Source organism: Castor canadensis, chromosome 15, assembly GCF_047511655.1.
Source record: "Castor canadensis chromosome 15, mCasCan1.hap1v2, whole genome shotgun sequence".
Classification (NCBI taxonomy): domain Eukaryota; kingdom Metazoa; phylum Chordata; class Mammalia; order Rodentia; family Castoridae; genus Castor; species Castor canadensis.
Window position 1 is genome coordinate 65,766,004 of NC_133400.1, and position 15,412 is coordinate 65,781,415.

A 15,412-nucleotide genomic window follows, 5' to 3' on the forward strand; every position below is an offset into this window, starting at 1 on the left:
ACCGCCAGGTAGCTAACCCAGATCCCTGGCTCATGTGCGTGAGAAATCTTTCATCTGCTCTAAGTTTACACACCAGTTCCCTTGGGTGGAAGGCATCTTCCTGGCGAAAGACCAGAAGGCTCACGGTCCCTTCCATCTTGGTGCTTCTCAGCAAGGAGACAACTTCCTCTTGAGATTTGCCAGCTAAGTCTACTCCATTTACCTAAAACAACCAGAAAGTTTTCAGCCTCAATCTTGTATAAACAGAAAACAAGAAAAGACACACATTAGAACTGAACATATCTGCTATGGAACACACTCGTTCCATACTACATTCAGCCATGACCTAATAATCACTAAGCTTCTGTGGCTAATTAAAAAAAACCTAGACCAGATATCATGAAGTAAGCTAGGAAGTAATAAATCTTTTAGTGTTCATCAATAAACCAGAAGCTACAACCACCTGGGCATTAACAAGTAAATAAATAAATGCATCTAAAATGTCAAGTTAACACAAAACTTACTGGTTTTTGAACTGAGGTATTTTAATGGCCTTGTATATCACGAGTTTTCTCATGCCAAAATAAAAAGGGATTGTTCTTATAAGAAGGAGTAAAAGTACATCAACAATATTTAATGCTTTGGTACAAATGTTGCAAGGTTCAGTAAAACTTTATGGAAAATTATGAAGAGAAATATTCTACCTGTAAAAGATAAACACTAAATATTAATGAAAAATCACTATAAAATAACAGTTACAGAGGGGAAGCAGTATTTCTTCTCAGTTATTTTTTTCTGGTACTTGAACGTGCACTCTACCAGTTGAGCCACACCTCCAAGCCTTTTTTGGGTGTGTTTTTTTGATAGAGGATCTCACATACTTGCCCAGGGCAGCCTTGGTCTGTGATCCTCCTAACTGTGCCTCCCAAGGAGTCGGAATTACAGGAATGCACTGCCATGCCCAGCTCATTTTCCAGATAGGTTCTCCTTGACTTTTTGTCCAGACTAGACTTGGACTTCAATCTTCCTGCCTCCACCTTCGGAGTAACTGGAATTATAGTCATGTGCCACCATGCACAGCTCATCTCAGTTGTTTTGTTTTGTTTTAATGTTATAAGCAAATTCTAGCAGGAAGAAGAGATTCCCGTTCTTAGGGGAATCTCATTAGTTTTATCTTAAAGGAAGTATAACATCAGTTTCAAAAAGCTCTATATAGTTAGGAGAAATAAGAACATAAAAATTCTTTTAAAAAGAATTCTGTATTGTTCTCTCTAGACAAAATTAAAATTTTACTCAATAAGTTGTAATATCAAAAACTTCCTGTAGTGGAAATATGTCTTAGAACACTGGCTTTTCTGTGAAAACAATCTTACATGCTGCTGCTACTAAGGTGCTGTGGGAAACAGGTGACAACAGTTCAGAGAAAGTGAAAAGATTCTAGGCAATAAGGGGAAAAACGTTGGTCACTTAAGCCTTTTTCCTTTTTTTTAAATTCATTTATTTTATTGTTTTTACATGTACTCACACATGTATACATTGTTTGGGTCATCTCTCCCCCCTCCCCTTCCGGGCAGAACCTCCTCCCTCTCGTTCTCTGATTTTGTTGAAGAGAAAACGTAAGAGATAATAAGAAAGACATAGTGTTTTTGCTAGCTTGAGATAAAGATAGCTACACAGAGAGATTCCTAGCATTGCTTCCATGCACATGTGTATTACAACCCACATTGCTTCATCTCTACCAGACCTCTTAGCTACTTCCTGGTCCCATGGTGGCCTCTGCCAATTTAAGATTACTTAATTCGCTCCTCTACAGTGAGCACCCCAACCACATTCAAGTTTTAGGTTTCCTTTCCTTTTTCTATTCCTCCTGTGTGCAGTCTCCCCTTAGTGTGTGACCCATGTGCAATAATATTACTGCATTTGTTTTAGGTTTATAATCTACATATGAGGGAGAACATGCGATTTTTGGCCTTCTCAGCCTGGCTAACTTCGCTTAAGATAATGTTCTCCAGTTCCATCCATTTACTTGTGAATGACAAAATTTCATTCTTCTTTGTGGCTGAGGAAAATTCCATTGTGTATAAATACCCCATTTTCTTAATCCATTCGTCAGTAGTGGGGCATCTTGGCTGTTTCCATAACTTGGCTATTGTGAATAGTGCTGCAATAAACACGGGTGTGCAGATGCCTCTGGAGTTACCTGTGTCACATTCCTTTGGGTATATCCCCAGGAGTGGTATTGCTGGATCATATGGCAGATCTATGTTTAATTTTTTAAGAAGCCTCCATATTTAAACCTTTCTGTGTATGATTCCAAATATCTAGACATGCAGAAGCACTTTCCACGAAATTGTCAATATTAAATAGATACGATTATAGATATTAGAAGACAGGGTTTGAAACATGCAAAACTAAAGTTTCAGATTTAAAACAAACCTGACAGCAATAGAAAGCCTGATTGTAAAGAAACAGGGATGCAGGGCATTCCCACTGCTCAAAACCTCTGTGATGTGTGGAAAGTAAAACTCACAATCCCAGTGATTATATCTAGAAAGAGAAGAGGAGGAGAGAGGCGGGGGAGCAGTAAAAGAGAGACAAGGGCTTGGGGCATGGCTAAAGTGGTATAGCACTTGCCTGACAGCACTGGCAAGGACCAGTTTACAATCCCCAGCACCACAAAAAAAAAGAATGTTAGAAGCCAGGAAGACTAGATTCAAGTCTCAAGTCACAACTGAGACTCTTACTAAATGAAACAAGCCAAAACTGCAAAGTAGGACTAAAACTATATAGTTTATATGCCAAGGACATGTGGAGCTTTCTGGAAGCAATGCCATAAACATCACTTGGGCTCAAATCATTCCTGGTCCTTAGCCTTTAAAAAATGCTGTTGCATGCACAGAATGAAAAGGAAGGGTATAAGATTTAAGGGATCAAGACCCAAGATGTATAAATGGGAAAAAATATGGAAACTATTCTTTGGTTCAGCTACTTTAAAGAAATCTTTTGAGAACTCAATTAGAAGGTCAAAACTAGGACATTAGTATTTAAATAAGAGTTGCTGTGAAAACACAGTATCTGCCAAGAATACAGACTGTGAGGTGAGGGGACTGTGGCTCAGAGGAAGAGCACTTGCTTATCATGCAAGGGACCAGGGTTCCACCCCCAGTGCCACAAAAAAACAAACAAAAACCAGAGGATGTTTCCAGGAGAAAACACTAAGAAAAAGAGCTAATGAAGTGCACAAACAGAAATTACATATGTGTTTCCACAATGGCCTCAAACACCAGTGAAGCTAAAACCATGACGTACAAAAAGAAAATTTTCAAAATGTGTTTTTCTTTTTCCTGACATTTGACTTTGGTGTCTCAATTCATTCTCCAGGCTGCCATTTCAAATGTCTCTTGTTCCTTTCTTCAAGCATACTATTTTTGTTTCATTTGCTTCTGTTCTGATTAAAAAGTAGATACCTTTTCTATGTTGCCCAACATAAATATAAAACCACCTAGAAATATAACCTTATTGACCGGGTACTTATATAATGAAAATGTTACCTTACCTCATAAACCAAACATCTGAATAACTAAGAATTTGTAAGTAATCTAAAAGAAAAGGTAATTTCTCATTAGCTAACACATAAAAATAAAAAGAACAGACTACATTATTTTGTGGCACACACTTATGCTAAAATGTGTAATTTCATAATTTATGAAAATGTGAAAAATTAACACTTTAAAATGGAACTTTTCAGGAATTATGGAAGTTACTTAGAAGTCACTCACCTCTATGAGTCTATCTCCTGCCTTAAGTCTGCCATCTTGAATGGCAGCTCCTCGGGGGAGAATGTTTTTCACATAAATTGGAGCTGAGCCACCTATTGTCACATCTCGGGAAGTGATGCTGAATCCCAAACCTTCTGTACCTAAATATGTAACAGAAAAAAAATAGGATGTCATGCTGAATTTTACATGTATATTGCATAGCAAAGATTTGTTGCTATGACCCAGGTGAACTTCACATTTTGTAATATTCACAGTGGCTTATATTTCTTCAAATACTTTAGAAGTTGTAACACATTTTTTAAAAATAATCTGAATTAAGAAAAGGTTTAAAAGATTTATCTATCAAAAGCCATTAATCTTTTGGCAATCTTCTCAAAGAAATGAAGCTTATTACACAAATATGCCTGCTAAAACTTCTTAAATCAATCTTAAGTCTTTGAGTATCAAATGAACAATTGCTCTACTTGAGGAGAGAAAAAAAAACTTCAATTACAACCCATGGTACCTCAAAAATCAAGTGTTATTGTGCAATAGTCATACCTGGATTTGAGAAGAAGGTAAGAACAGGGAGGAGAAAACGTGCAGGAAGATGAGAATAATGAACTGAGTAATATTTTAGATATAAGTAGCAGACCCTCCTCATCCACAATTACAGCAATTTACTGAGAGCATGAACCATGTTATCTTCGTGAAGTTCTCTTCCAATTAATCTACATCTTACTATGTATATGCCACCATTCCCTCACCCCACCCCTGCAAAACAAGGGTCACTTACTCAGTGAAAACTCATTACAGATCAGAGCTACCAAGTCTGAAGATCACTCTGTTATGTTTAGAGGTACCAAAAATAATGAGGCATTAATAAATTACTCTCTTTATTTCTATAATTTAAATTCTCAGTTCTTTGGCAGTTTTTTTGACAAGCAATCTTCTGAGCATAATACAGTGTAGAAAAGGGGTTATATGTCATTAGAACCAACATGCAATAACCCAAAATGTGCCAAGAAAAAAAAGTGAAGATAATGACATACTTCTAATGAATCACAGAATTTTTATAACACTTTTAATAATGTGTAATCTCTACCTAAACTTTGCAAAAACAACAACAAAAAGCTCCCTTCATGGGATATTAGATTCCATTAAGTTAAAATAATATTAAGCAAATGCTTGCTCGTTATGAGAAGAATAAAGAGATTTATAAACAAGAAACATCTAGAGGCAGCGTATATTAATTAGATGCAGCATTCAGTGTAAAGCTATGATAATGGTATAACACATACGTGGACAGACAAATACAGGTAGATAAAAATGTGGGTTAAAGGAGAAATATTCAATAATACTGGTAACAAAGCCTACCATAAATATTCTGAAGTTCAAACACAACATTCATTTACTTTTAGTGGGAAGTCACTTTAATGTGCCTGGACTGTTAATTTCTTTAGTCTTCGGTGCTGAAGACCTGAATGGCATATTGTCTATATGAAATTTTCCTAATTATACTTCTGGGACTTTTCCATATGTCTCTGTGCTTTCACGGAACTCTAATGACTTGCAATAACATTTATTAAGAAAGAATTCTAAATTATTCTCCTTTTGCAATATTAATTTGTATGAACTACAAAGACTGACTGCTATATGAACCTCAATTCTATTAAAATATCAGCAATAACCCCTAAATCTGTAAGCTAAAAGTTCAGACAATGACCTTTAAAAGAAAGATAAACAGATATCAATTTTCATTTAGCAAAGCCAACAAAACATTTTGCTCTGACTGAAACAGATTACTGACCTTCTCCTCTGACTTTAATAAAAAGCTAATTTCTAGAAAAGAGCAGGCTATTTCAGAATGCCAAAATGGCAATAAATATTAAGAAATCATAATTATGGGAGCAAGTATATTGAGGCTATTCTATTTTGTCATGTTATATGTCATAGTTCCAAAATTATGTCAAAGAGTAATTACCACAAAGGCTTCTTTTTAGCATTAAGATTTGATTCCACTTTTTAAATAATTGCTGTCACTCCAAAACATGATACTTCAAATGAATTTAAAGTTTAACACTAGCCCACTATGCTTTTAATGTACTTCATTAAAAATTTAAATGGAACAAAAATTGGCAAAAAAAAAAAAATGACCTGCTAGCTACAATGAAATCTTGTTTAATAATTCTCTTACAATAATTATTGAAATATCTGTATTTGGTTTTAATCAAAGGGAATCAGCATTCTTCCTCCTTCTTATTTATAGTAAGCATAATTTGTGCTTTTATCAAATATTTGTAAGTGCTGGTAGCACGCATAGGTGGTATGTACTTTTTGTTATACATTCTGTCTATAGTAAATTAAAATCAAGGTATATCTATGGGGCCCTACTTCATTTAGATTATTCAAGGTCAGAAAAATATTTAAAAGAAAATCATCATTTCCATTTTTCTTATATTGATTAAGCATAACCTTTCTAAATTAGCTTGTATAAATGCAATCATATCTGTCTAAATGCTATTAAAACAAAACTACTAATGCCTATATTTAAGAAAATTGTTCTTTTAATGGAAAGTAAATTTTCACTTCATTAAAAAAGTCTACATTATATCACAATTTGTTAAACCTATTGGTTGTATGAAACTATAATTATGAAAATGAAAATCCCTCTATTACTAAAAAAGGGAGACAATATTTATGACCTAATATTATTATGACAATAGTCAAGTAAACTATTTTATCTTCATTGAAAGATTCCAGGTAAAATCTTTTTTTTTTTCCCTACAACTCTATTTGTGGTTCTTGATACATTTTTGGTTATACACTTAAGTCCTGGTTACACAGGTTTTGGTTATACACTAAAGTAGAGAAAAAAAGAGGAGAGAGAATCTGGTCTTTCTATCATGGGGGAATGGGCAGTGGTAGAGTGGGTTTCTGCTGACGCACCTCTGTATTTGCAAGGCACATAGGCAAGCTGTCACCTCCTGGTCATGTAAACCAAGTGTTTGGAACTTAAAAGCCAGTAACCAGAAAAAAGTTCCTGTGGTTCACACAAAGTTCAGTGAATGAGTATGACTTAGAAAGGAAGTAGCAGTTTGCAGCCTTGTAAACACTGCCTCAGATGGAAAGAAGAATGATCTGAATACCAGGCAGGAGCCAAAAGTCCAGTAAGAACCTGCTGCCAACAACCACATGACCTGGAGAAATCCTCTCTGGATGGATTTCCATCCACTTGGGTGAGCTCAGAACAATATTTTCCATAATGAAGTCATTTCCAAAGACATGAGTTTAAAATGCATCAAAATGCCCGGCTAAAATGGAAGATGAAAAGCCAAAGTATATCTCTGTATTATTAAAAGGTAGAGTCCAGCAGTCTACTCTGGGCTGTGGGGGAAGCAACTACACAAACATGCTCCCTCTACACACGGACCCACCATCTTTGGAAGAGAGACACTTTAGTCAACTGGTAAAGGTGTAGGAAGAATTAGCAACATCGATGACAACTTCTCACATCACCTTAAGAAGGGAAACAGCATGTATTCTAGAAAAGCACAACCAAAGAGACAAGGCCCGGCTGCTGGACAACATGGTAGGAACCTTTGACAACCTCAAACAGATGGGTCACTCCCAGCACCAAAGTACTGGGGGCGGAAGTTCCCAAGCCCCAGTCGTTCCCTTAAAGGTTATGTCTGGACAGCAAGTCGCCAAGTGAAAGGCCAAATCCTCACTGTTGTTCTAGGTTTGGAAAGAAAACCCTGAAACAATTTTGACCCATTATCAAAATCTTATTGCAGAAGAAACTGCAAGCTTCTTGGGAATGCTGTAATGTTTTATTATTTGAATTTTGCATTTTAATTTCTATATAGCAAAATGAATCTAAAAACCACAAAATACAATTTTAAATATGTTCAAAAGTAAGCTGCAGCCAGGATTAGGGATGCACACTTACAATCACAGCACTTGGGAGGCTGGGGCATTGAGGATCATGAGTTGAAGTCACAATCAGCTTGTAAGTTGTTTTTTCACATAATACTGAGTTAAAACTCAAGGCTGGAGATGTAGCTAATAATAGACTACTTGCCCAGCATGTGCAAGGCCCTAGGTTCCACTCCCCAGCACCATAAAAAGCAAAACTCAAGGTGCTTTTGGTTAGTTGGTTGACTTTTAAAAGGAATTCCATCAAGCAAATACAAGCTAGGTCGTACCTTTCTTAAGCTGGATATTGAACCTCTTGCCTACTTTTTTGGTGTTATAACCACTGCTTGCAGTAGTAGTAAATACATTCTGTGGGCCCAGAGCTGGGGCAGCCGGTGGTTTGGCGGAGGGGTGTGCACTATGAGGTAGTCGTGGGTGAGCATCTATCTGCTCGGGCGGGTGGGTGAGTCTAGGCGGTCTCTGCAGAGCCTGAGGCCCAGCATTGGTCACACTCCTGCTGTCCATGTACTGCCTGTCCGGGCTGAAGCGGCTGGAATAGTAGTTGTTCTTCTCACTTTGCGACAGTTGTTCGTACTGCTCTTTATTTGCAGCAGGGACCACATGGAACCAAATGATGGGTGTACGCATGGCTTGGCGGAACATATGTTGTGCTCTGGGTTTCAGAAAGAATGGAAGATTAGCAAATGAAGACTGGCATGTCATAAGCTTAATTAAATATACTAATTAAGCAATAAGAACTGACAGACTGTTGAAACTGAAAAGCAAAATTCTGATAACCCATTTGTTAATCAAGTTTGCGAGCTCTGATATAAGCAGAGCTGTTTCTCCAAATATAAATTTCTCATTCACTAAATAAAAATGGCAGGCCTATCTTTGACTATAGATAAAATATAGTGCTCTCAACTGTAAATCACTATCAATTTTCAGTACAGCAGGGGTATTCTAATTTTAATATTAATAAAAATCAAATGCAGCCTTCTCTCTACAACATTATCAATACAATTTTTTATCTTATCTTATTAGGATATATTCCTCGTACAGGGGGGATTCATTGTGACAATTACAAATAGGCTTACCTATTTGTAATTACCTATTACCTATTACCATTCACCCCCTCAACCATCTCCCCAACCCACTTAAAGCAATTGCAAGAGGTTGCTTTTTTCTATTTCATATATGAAGTCCATCAACCATATTCCCTCATCTTAATCTCCTTAGTTTACCCTTCCCCCTTCCACAAGTACCCCCTCACACACTGTACCTATTATACAGTCCTATCTTTATTAATAACTAAGTCAATTTTCAAAGGGGTTTCTCAATTTATGCCAGCTATGTATCCAATACAATTTGTAAAAAGCATATTTCTTTACAAAGTAGCCATATGAGTTTTCAAAGAAATATTTGTATTAATATATTTAGAAAGCAAATAACCATCCACTCACTTATCATCAAAATTAGTGTATATATGCAAAAATCTCAAGAACACTAGTCTCCAAAAGCAAAACACAACACAACAATAACAACAACAAAATCATCTGGGTTTGTAGTTCAGCAGTAGAGCACTTATCTAGCATAAGCAAGAGCTGGGTTCCATCTACAGGCCTGGGGAGATGGGAGGAAGAACACAGAACACCAATCAAGCCTCAATGATTCCAAATGTTACCAGCAGTGGAGTTCTAGGGCTATCCCACCACCAGCCTGAGAGGCATCTCCATCTCATGCAGTTCCCAGTCAGATCTCAGCCCAAGTTGTTGTTGTTTTTTTTTTTTTTTTTCACAGTACTGAGATGGGAACTCAGGGTTTTGCACTTGCTATGCAGGTGCTTTACCACTTGAGCCACGCCTCCAACCTCACCCCAAGTTCTTAAGACTTTTACTCACTGAAATAGCCAACATTTAGGGTTTTGTTTTGTTTTTTTTAATTGAATAGGGGCTTGAGTCAGGATAAAGAAACTCTGAATAAGACACAATATCGTGGTTCAAAGAAGCTTTTTCTGCTTATTTGTGCTGAGGGACATTATTCAAGTATAACACAAACGAGCACAGAAAAAAATTTTATGAAAGGTGAGAAACCAACAGAATTGCAAAGCCTAAATTGGGCCCATAATATTTTAAGAAGAACTCTGTTGGTCAGAGGGCATTCTGAAGCATAGTCTAATGTAGTAATTACCTTGAGTTTGATTAAAATTTTAAAAGCTAGATAATGGCATAAAACACTCCTCTCTAGTACCCAGCGCTCAGGGACACATGGGAGCATTTCAGTTGACCACGCTCCATCAACCTACAGCATGCAGGACCTCAGTGCCACCACACACTTACTGTTCAAATCTTCTATTTCGAAGGTCACCATCATTAATCCTGACAATGCAATCGTTCTCATGAAAAAGGTTTTCTTGTTCAGCTTTGCCACCTTTCTCCAGTCGTTTTACTAATAACCCCAGGGTTCTGGAACATTAAGAATGTAAATGATTACACATGCAATATTTCCACTATGCACAACGTCCTGTTGTCTAATGCTGGTATTGTATTTACAAACACTCCACTATAAAGGAATGCATTAAATCCCTACTAATACATTTTAAAATAACACTAAGACAAATATCACGACCATCTAAATGATCTGTAGAAATGGACCCTTTCAATAAATGTAAGAAATCATTTTCTGGGCCGTCAGTATTACAATCCTGAAACTAATGCATACTACTCTCTACGTTTAAAAATGCCCCAAACAGAGCCTGCCTAAGGGTTAAGTGAGCACGTTTTTGTGAATGGCTTTGGTGGTTTTGTGTGATATGCTGCTGATGGCAACCTCTGTCTTTCTGTTACAGCAAAGGTAATGAGGGTTGGTCAAACTCATTGCACTGTAGGTTTGAGAAGGTTAATAGAAAAAACTTCAAAAATAGAAGCGCCTCTGTGCATGGCATTTGAAATCGACAATAAGGTCTATTACTTGGAATTTCAAAACTTGTTAGGTCTCTCAACTAAGGGAAGTAATTAGTTGCTAGGATTTCCATTTGAGAAAAAAAAATGGAACAAAATCAGTAAATGATGTGAATCCTTCCAGTCACCATTCACCCCTTCCACATGTGTTCTCAAGCTTCAGGCTAAAAGAGGCCTTTGAATGAACCTGTTAGAGTTACTTTGGCGGTAATTATTATATCTTTCCTGCAACTATTTATCTCCTCCACCTCATCTCTACTATTGCATTGTGTGATCCGAGAAGATGGGATTCAGTAATACACACTCACACACTTGGCTAGTAGGAAGTGCTGATTAAGTGACAAATGGATGAATGGATGGCTGAATTTAGTGGAGGCAAACAAGCCTCATATCTCTAACAAGCTTTTTGCAAAATAGAATACAAATGAATAGAATTTACAGGTAGAGCTTTTTCATTAAGGTATCATTATAATAAAGATGCCATTGAACAGATATGAAATGAAATTGAAGCAAAAGTCCCGTTTCCCTTGTTATTTTGCAATTTAACCTTGTTTCTTTCATGAATATTTATAATCTCATTGATTAAGTTCATTTTAATGCTTATAATTAAATATATTAAAGAGGTTTGATCCTAAGGTCAAGTATGCCAACTTGCAAGAACACTAACGAGGTAATGCTTAAGTTGTCCTTTGCAAATTTTCCAGTTGAGGATAAGCATCTATTAGTTAATTCTAAAAATACTAGTAGTGAATGATTAAAAAAGTGATGCAGGCAATTTCTAGTTTCTTACTTCCACATATTAGAACTAAGTCTACATATAAAACTTAACTCAAAGGCATGAATAAGGTATACTGATTTAGTTGCATGAGCAACTTAAGTGTCTCATTCCATATTTAGAAGGAAGAGATTCTGTAATATGTGAGACCAATAATTAAGTTATTATCAAAATGTTAGCATGTCCACAATCTGACTCCTTTGGCTTACCTATGGGCTTAAGCTTGTTTCTGTTTTCAGTTGAACAGTGTTCAGTCATAGGAATTCAGCAAATTGTTAAGCTATATCAGTCATATATAGTGATGCATGCCTGCAATCTGAGCATTCAGAAGACTGAAGCAGGAGAACTGTGAGTTCAAAGCCAACCTGGGGTATACAAAGAGTTCTAGGCCAGCTTGGGCTGCACAGTGAGAAATTGTCTCAAAAAAAAAAAACAGGATGTATCTAGGATTCTAGTGACTAGAGAAGAGTTATATGAAAAAGTCAAATTAAATCAATTACTGCTACAATTGGAATGTGAAGTCATCTGGTGACTTTATCTTCAAACCAACAAGGGAAAGAAGAGCTTGAAGGCAAAGATAATCATCCACAGATAATTCTAATATAACCATATGTATGCTGGCACACCTACTACAAAAAATTACCTCTATAGACCAAGAACATTCTTTGTTTCTGGGTGCATGATTTGGAGCAGGGTCTCCCCATGTGGCCCAGGCTGGATCAAACTTCCCATCCTCCCGCCTCAGTCTCCTGAATGCTGGGATTATAGACATGCACACATCTATATTTTAAAGAGCATGTATTCAGTACCTATAATAAAAATGCTATATCAAGACTGACTCTGGTTAATTAGAAAATAATGATTTTAATTATGGGAATCATAAATGATTTCTCAATACGATTATAACATTATTATAACCTAAAATGATAAAGAATTAGCTTGTTCTATCATTCTGAAGTATTTTGTGTAATTTAAAACAGCCCCCCAAAAGTTTCTAGAGAAATACATATTGACTATATTTAACTAGTTCTGATTATTAGCTTAAATTTGTGAATTTATTTCCAATAGGTCCTTTCAGTATTTATGAGAGTTTAAATAGTGTAACTAAGCACAAAGCTCTGGGTTCAATCTCTAGCAAAAACAAACAAACAAACTAAAATACAAACAAACCTGCCTTCTAGACACAGTGGTTTACACCTGTAACCTGAGTTACTTGGGAGGAAAATGTAGGAGGATCACTTAAATTCAGGAGTCTGAAGCAAGCCTAGGCCAAATATAGTTAACATTTGTTTCTAACAAAGTAACTAAGTAGTAACAAACTAACCAAATGAAGGAATGAATACAAATGAAAAGTATAACTTAAAAATCTGTATTTCAACTCTGTGACATCCATAATTTTTTTCAGATAAATAGATGAATGGATTTATACTCATTTAAAAAAATATTTTTTTCCTGGCAATCAACCTATAAATAGCAGTCTAAAGTAAAAAACAGTCTGTGTTTCATTTATTGAATGGCTAACCTTCTGAATTAGTTCTTCTGTATGGCCAAATGCATCAGTAATCCTAACATAAAGGAAAACGTTACAAACCATAAAAAAAAAAAATGCACCATCACAGTGAAAGAACACATAATGGAAACCCAAGCTTAGCATCCAACATCACTACAATAGTCACATAAGTTTCAGAGCCCTTTCATTCAGTTTTGGCATCTAGATAACGTGTGGGATGGGGTGGGGGGGGGGCCTCAGAGAAAGAGCTGCAGCCTGAGTGACACAGCAAGAGATCAGGGAACCAGGAACAGAATGAATTAAGGTGAAGTTAGTACTTGCTGGTTTCTTAAGAACAAAGAATTAACTCAAAAGTACAGTGGTACAATCTGCAAAGTTATCTCATTCACTCCACTATGTGAAAATGATTACCAAAGAAATGGGAATGAATGATTACAAAAAAAAAAAAAAAAACCTTCACAAGAAAACTGCACTGACAACAGCAAGCCTGAGAATGAAAAAAGCTCTGAAGAGAAATACACAGGAAGTGGCAACAATAGACACTTTCATGATTCTGGAAAAGGATGAGTATAAGCCATCAATTTCCATATCTGCCACTCCCGATTTAAAGCTATCTCCAACGGAATGGTACAACTGAGGTATAGATTTGCAAACTCAACCCAGCACCTAGAGTTTGTGCTGAAGTAATAAAGAATCAAGTACCTGAGGTGGTGTGGCTTCCACAACACTTGCATTGGAATCACTGTACCTACTGAGGTTCTGGACTTGTGGGCATGCCAGCGTGCTGGTGTACAGAACCGCTTTTCTTCCTGGCAGTTAGTGCCAGCATTTCCTATGGAGGCAACCACATTGAGCAGAAGCTGCCACTGGGTGAAAAGCAAAAGGGGTGGCATACGGGGTGGTATCTCTGGGGAATGATTCCAGTATCAGAACGACCCCAGACTGGTTGCTGCCAATTCAGACAGCAGAAAAGAGCTGGTGCATTATTAATGGGGTCAGGCAGATTAATGGAGAAATTAATCTCCATTAATGGAGAAATGACTGAACCCTATAGTCATTTCTTCACCTCCTCTAGGAACCTAGTGAAAACTCTACTTGACTCTCTGCTTTTCAAGCAATGGATGTTTTTCTCATCAGTCTGAAACCTTCTACTCTTCTTATACTGTTTACTATAGTTTTTTATTTTTTTCAAATTTTGGCTAAAAGACGGGGGCAGGGAGAGGGAGAAAGCAGCAAAGGAAGGAAATACTGTATTCACTGTATACAAATCTCAATTCCAAATAATTTTCCTAAAATAAAAAAAATGCAATTACATATTTCTTTCAAGCTTTTCCTTGTAGTTTTTGAACAATATCTCTAAAAAAAAAAAAAAAAAACAACAAGGACGAACACAACCGAGGGAAGCTAGCCCTTGAAAAGTGCTACATCTTTGTATGTGATTTTGGATGCATAATTAGAAATTTAACTGCTTAGATTATATTAAGGATTGCACCACTACATTTTTACAAGGTTCATTAGCCTAATTATACACTTAATTAAAACAAACTCAGTCACACATGTTAACATTTTCAATTCTAAGTATAAATTACAACAAATGCTAAAACTGAAAATAAGTAACAAATGTTTTATTGACATCTAAATTGGCTGAGTTAGTCTGAGTTTTGCTTTGATCATGTAAACTCCCACAACTGTTACCCAGCTGTATGGAAATGATCATAATTCATGTTAATAAAAGCTGACACCGTATAAACACCACAACTGTAGTGAAGGCGGAGTATGAATAGGCAGAAGGGGATCCTATCAACAAGAAGCCATCACCTCCCTGTGTGCCACGCAGGGGGGCCAGCAATTACCTACACAAACCCTGACAACCATGGCCAACGGACATACAGACAGCCACTAAACAAAGTTTAAAGACACTCCTAGTTAAAATTAAAATCTTGATTTTTAAAATATGTTTGGGATGGGGGTGTAGTTCTAGGCATTTGCCTAGAATTTGCAAGACCCTACGTTAAATCCCAACTTGCCACAAAAAATAATTGATTAATTTAATAAATGAGAAGGAACAGCCAAAATAGATAAGCAAAAATGGGAGTTTCTTCAGATGAAGGCAAAAATGACAGACATTATTCTACTACACTTTTAAAATACAGGATTTATCAAAATGTAGCATAATATTATTCTCTCTAAATAAATGCATGTATTATGGTCCTTTCATATAATAAATGTGTCTATACTTGAGAATGCACAATGGAAAACTTTCAGGCAAAAGACTATTGATCCAGTAAAGTTAAATTGTGTTTTTACAAAAGTAATTAAGATAAAATTGAGTACTCAAAGTTCAAGAGCATTTTTATTCTGAGCTAGCTTCATAAACTTCAAATTGACTCTAACTCTTCATTAACATATGTACCCAATTAACTAAACAAGTGTGTATTGGGAGTCTCAAATTTATAGTGCACTAATAAATTTTCTCTAAGATTCCTGATAAAAGAAAAATGATCCTTTGTAT

At 36.3% G+C, this 15,412-nt stretch overlaps 1 protein-coding gene across 39 annotated transcripts in view; it reads right to left on the reverse strand.

Annotated features, from left to right (window-relative positions):
* The window catches only part of Pard3 (par-3 family cell polarity regulator), a 689,221-nt gene that overhangs the window by 320,992 nt on the left and 352,817 nt on the right, over positions 1–15,412 (reverse strand). For all 39 annotated transcript variants that reach the window (XM_074056357.1, XM_074056355.1, XM_074056356.1 and 36 more), the window contains 4 exons: positions 9,995–10,120; positions 7,946–8,328; positions 3,759–3,898; positions 74–202 (listed from right to left, as the gene is read on the reverse strand). In XM_074056357.1, the coding sequence (XP_073912458.1) occupies positions 74–202; positions 3,759–3,898; positions 7,946–8,328; positions 9,995–10,120 (778 nt within the window). The remainder of the gene's footprint in view (positions 1–73; positions 203–3,758; positions 3,899–7,945; positions 8,329–9,994; positions 10,121–15,412) is intronic.